This window comes from Cebus imitator, unplaced genomic scaffold (genome assembly GCF_001604975.1).
Source record: "Cebus imitator isolate Cc_AM_T3 unplaced genomic scaffold, Cebus_imitator-1.0 Scaffold198, whole genome shotgun sequence".
Taxonomy (NCBI): domain Eukaryota; kingdom Metazoa; phylum Chordata; class Mammalia; order Primates; family Cebidae; genus Cebus; species Cebus imitator.
The window spans coordinates 2,559,926-2,564,804 of NW_016107513.1; the positions used below are offsets into that span (position 1 = coordinate 2,559,926).

At 37.2% G+C, this 4,879-nt stretch overlaps 1 protein-coding gene across 5 annotated transcripts in view; it reads left to right on the top strand.

Annotated features, from left to right (window-relative positions):
- Positions 1–4,879, top strand: part of VASH2 (vasohibin 2) — a 49,268-nt gene that overhangs the window by 37,758 nt on the left and 6,631 nt on the right. For 3 of the 5 annotated variants that reach the window (XM_017547509.2, XM_037745377.1, XM_037745376.1), the window contains one exon: positions 1,100–4,156. In XM_017547509.2, the coding sequence (XP_017402998.1) occupies positions 1,100–1,172 (73 nt within the window). In that variant the 3' untranslated portion in view covers positions 1,173–4,156. Of the gene's footprint in view, positions 1–1,099; positions 4,157–4,879 lie in introns of those variants that run through there. The other 2 variants (XR_005203247.1, XM_017547510.2) reach the window with 2 other exon arrangements.

Consider the following 4,879-nt stretch of genomic DNA (forward strand, 5'->3'; position numbering starts at 1 on the left):
GTGCCACCATGCCCAGCTAATTTTTTGTAGTTTTAGTAGAGACGGGGTTTCACCATGTTGACCAGGATGGTCTCGATCTCTTGACCTCGTGATCCACCCACCTCGGCCTCCCAAAGTGTTGGGATTACAGGCGTGAGCCACTGCGCCCGGCCTGAAATCTTATCTCTACTAAAAATACAAAAATTAGCCAGGCCTGGTGTCAGGTACCTGTAATCTAAGCTACTCAGGAGGCTAAGGCAGGATAATTGCTTAAACTCTGGAGGCAGAGGTTGCAGTGAGCTAAGATCATGCCACTGCACTCCAGCCTGGGTGACAGAGTGAGACTCCATCTCAAAAAAAAAAAAAAAAAAAAAGGAAAAGTTGTAAGATAAATTGTGAGATCGTTTAGGCATAGTTGTATATTGGAAGTCATTTAGGATGTGTCTTTATTGAAGACAGATGATGTGCTACCAAATGTTTTTATTCCCAGCTTAAAGTACTTTCTCACATGACTTTATATAATTGCTTAGTTTTAGCTTTATGTTGGAAATGACTTTAGCACGTTTTTAGGGAAGAGATGATTTGCCACTGAGTGATTTTCCACACTGACATGCTTTTTCAGATGAATACTAAGACTCACCTTGATTTTATACATTCAAGCCTAGAACATTAACCCTCTCCCTGGGAGCCCGAGTCACCTTTGATTCCTGGGCTTCCTCCAGGGCACAAACACTGGGAAGCCAGTGTTTCAAGGAGAATTTGACTCAGATTGTTGGCTCTACTATAGTGTATGCGACTTTTAGACCCTTGCAAGGTTCAAGGGTATTGGGTTTCAAGAGTTACAGTGTGACCAAATTCAGGCTTAAAGCTGCAAAAGCTCATTCAACACCCTGAAAACTTTACTGAACGCTACACTGAAAGTCTGTTAAAATGTTCCTTAAAACCTTTAAAGGTGGACTTGAGAACAAGAAGTAGAGGTGAGAGCTACGGCTGGCAGGGTGGGGGAATGGGAGGACGAGACCGATATGAGAAGTGTTAGTAAAAACGAGGCGCTTGAAAGTGCTCAATTACCTTTCTTTGTCCTATCCCCTCTCCACCATATTTCTGTCTTTACTCTTAGGCCTGCACTGCCTGAAAAGAAGGTGGCTGATCTGAGCACTCTGAATGAAGTGGGCTATCAAATCCGAATTTAGCCAAGCCATACTGGCCAGCAAGAGGGTTTCTGTGGTGCTTCTCTCTGCACTTTACCCAGCATCTTCAGGAGGAACTGCAACTATTTATTAAGAACTTATGAATTTTATTTTTAAGGATTCACCTGGAAATAGAATCTGAGTGGGTGGTAGCCATTAGCTTTAAAAAATTTACTAAGAGGCACCATGAAAAGGCTGAAGTAATAAACCCCACTGGGGTTGGACTGTGTCCCTCACTCAAGATCTTAAGGATAACAACCATAACTGTCGTTTTATATTTTTCCATTTACCTACTTTCTTTTACTTGCTTTGAACATTATGCCTCGCCAATAGTAAATGTTCATGAAATAATCTCTTGAACTTTTGGTATAGTAAGGTGGCTCAAACAGTATCACTGTCTTTTTCAGCAATAACAGAAAGCAAAAATGGGTGGGTTTTTTTTAAGCAGTTAATATTACCTCAGCATTTTGACATCAGATATGCAAACTTAACGGTGGTTTTTGTTTTTTTATATTCTATTTGTATTCTTTCCCCAGCATTTCCCATGGGGATCTCCACAAGCTTGGAGTTTTTTCCTGGTGTACACACATGATGAGATTTAAGGTATTATATGCAAGTGTTTTACTAAAAAGCACTGAAATTCTTCTGGCAATACAAGAACCATTTTCAGGATCTTGGAGTTACTTCCTCCTTAATCTTTTTTAAGGCATTCACTGATGTTTTTGTTTTTTTAAAACGAAACAAAAATATCACATTGAGAAGCTAGTCTATGTTCTGTCACTAACATTTAAGCTTTGCAGAATCTAGCAAAAAGCACAAGAGGTCATGCCCTATTACACAAATTTAGCAGTACTGGATTACCTCTGACAGTAACACACTCAGGCAAAGAGACCAGGAGTGATCAGCAGGTCTTCAGAACCAAATAACCTTTCTGTTCACATTTCATCTGATTTTTAACTGAGGCAGGCTTTGATTCTCCTGAAGGACACAAAGAATCAAACTAAGGGAGGGCTCAATGTTGTTAAAGATGTGTTCTGATGTCTTATATTAAGACCAAATGTGACATGATGTGATGATCTTCCAGTACCTTGCTTTTAGGTACCATTTCATGATATTTTAGGAACAAATATTGGAAAATATAATGAATTAGAAAAGCAGAACTTTTTGTTTTAATGGAAAAGTCTTCCGGTCTAGTGTTACACCTTATAGTGTGATTCAGTCCCTAAGCACAGAATGAATGTCTGGCCTGCATATGGTAGTTACAGTGTAACCTCTGGCTGCAGACCACACAGGACAGCCCTAACAGCATAGTCTTGTATGGTATAAATATCAAGAGTACAGCTTCAATTTCATTTGCTTTATCTCAGCAATAATGCCAACTCATGAGACCAAATTGCCGACTTAAGTGAAGTCTGGGAGTCAACAAATGTTTTTTCAGTCTCAGTGCATCTCCTCTGGCTTTGACTGAAGGTATTTATAAGAAGGGAGTTAAAAAAAATCTGCTTATTGAGATTCTTTACCAATTCTTTACAAGATTTCTGGAGATGACATGGAAAACAAAAGGACTTCATCCTTCAGCTATGTGCACAAGAGCTTACTTCACCCTAAAAATCAATATTATTAATGAAAAGTACTGTTTTCTTAAAAAAAGAAGTCTAATGTCCCTTAGATGAACAAGACCAACTATACATCTCCATTTGATTAAAATGCAGCACAGGGTTAAAAATTCTCAGTTTAATCTCTTCAAGAACAGTATTATCAGAGTTTAAAATTCGTTTATCTTCACACAGCAAACCCATTTGCGGGCCTCTTGGCCAGATGTATTCAGATGTTTGAAATAGTCAGTGAATCATTTTATTCTAAAACAATACTGCTTTAGCCATGTACCTTCTGTTTATCAATCTGAAATTTGATTACATCTAATAAGTAGAACTCTTATAACACTGAAACCGTTCTAAAAGTTGGAATTTATTTTTACCAAGTATTAAGTACTGTTACATCTAAAATACAGAATGTCAAATGGTTGCATGGCTTGTTTCCCACAAGCAGGAAAATAACAGGAATATAAACTCTGTAATATGCTGATATAGAAGCCTTAAAATTGCCAACGGGATTGATGGTTCAATTGGTAAGCTAATTTCTTCCACATCCACTCCTTGATTTTCAGACCAATTTTCCCAAAGCAAGGTTTAGTCACACAAACATGAAAGTACATTTAAAATGTTCTTAGTTGTCATTCTACTTTTATTGCCTATGGAATATGTTAATTTCTAAAAAATATGGGAAAGGCACCAAACCCCTAAATTCTAGTGCAATAATTAAGGGGGAAAAAAACCCAACATGTTTTATGCACCCCATCCCAAAGCTGATTTTAAGACTGGCTAGAATTCAAAATATAAAACTGTGAAGTGATTTGAAATCATTTTTAAAAAGTTATTACTGCAGGTGAAATTTTATGTTTAGGCCATCCTGGCAATACATGCAAAGTTTAAATGAATGACAGAAATCTTGATTTTAGACTATATGTTGTGCTGTTTTGAGTACACTTTATTTCAGAAAGTGATATTTAGTATTTTCTATACACTCTGAAATCATGAGCATTTCACTTTTTCTAAGTCAATTATTTCATAAGGATTTTATTAATAAATATTGGTAAATAGAACTTTGGAAATCTTAATTCAGAATTCTTACTATACCTGAGGCTTTTGTAAGCTATAGTTTTATGTACAACCCTGTACAGTTTTTTTGACATACAATTCAGAACTTTGTTTATCTCTTGGACTTTGTTCTGGCCAATACATTTTTTTTTAAACCTTTAAAAAGAACTGTGATTGTTTTAGTGGGTATTTTTCTAAGTAAATGAAAACTTGTATAATGGTATTTTAGAGAATGCCAGATAACTGCATGCTTCAAGTTAATGTTTTTCTCATCACTTGTATGTTTCTAACACAGCATGGGACTTGAATAAAACCATCTTGGAAACTTAAGGATTGTTTTGCTTCTAAATATGTAAGATGGTGTGAGTTTTTTGGTCCTCTGATTACTTATTCTAGTGAACCTATTTATGATTCTTTCACCCTTCTTTCACAATCCACAGGCTCTATATTAAAACTCCTCTATTACTCTATTTTGACACATCTTAATTCACTTATCTTTTAGCATCACTAAGTAAAAATGGCTGAAAATGGCAATGAAACAGTTTAGTACAGGCAACAGGACAGCCTATACAGCTCAGTATACCTACCACAAAACCTTCAGGCACAGAAGTAGCAGTATAATGATTTATTACATAACTTACAGGTACAAAGTGCAAGTGACTTGACACCTCTGTTTCCCCAATCCTTTCAACTCTCTGGATCACTAACTTTCCTTAGGAAAGCAAATGGTTAAATGCAGACAGTAGCTAAATTCCAAATAAAGACAAGATTCCAAACATGCATATTATTTTGATAGCAAAAGGTACAGTAAAACCAAAATTTCATTACTCCACAGTTTGCCTTTCCATTTAAAACTTGAATAGTTGGCTGGGCGCGGTGGCTCATGCCTGTAATCCCAGCACTTTGGGAGGCCGGGGCAGGCAGATCACCAGGTCAAGAGATCGAGACCATCCTGGCCAACATGGTGAAACCCTGTCTCTACTAAAAAATACAGAAATTAGCCGGGCATGGTGGCATGCCCTGTAGTCCCAGCTACTCGGGAGGCTGAGGCAG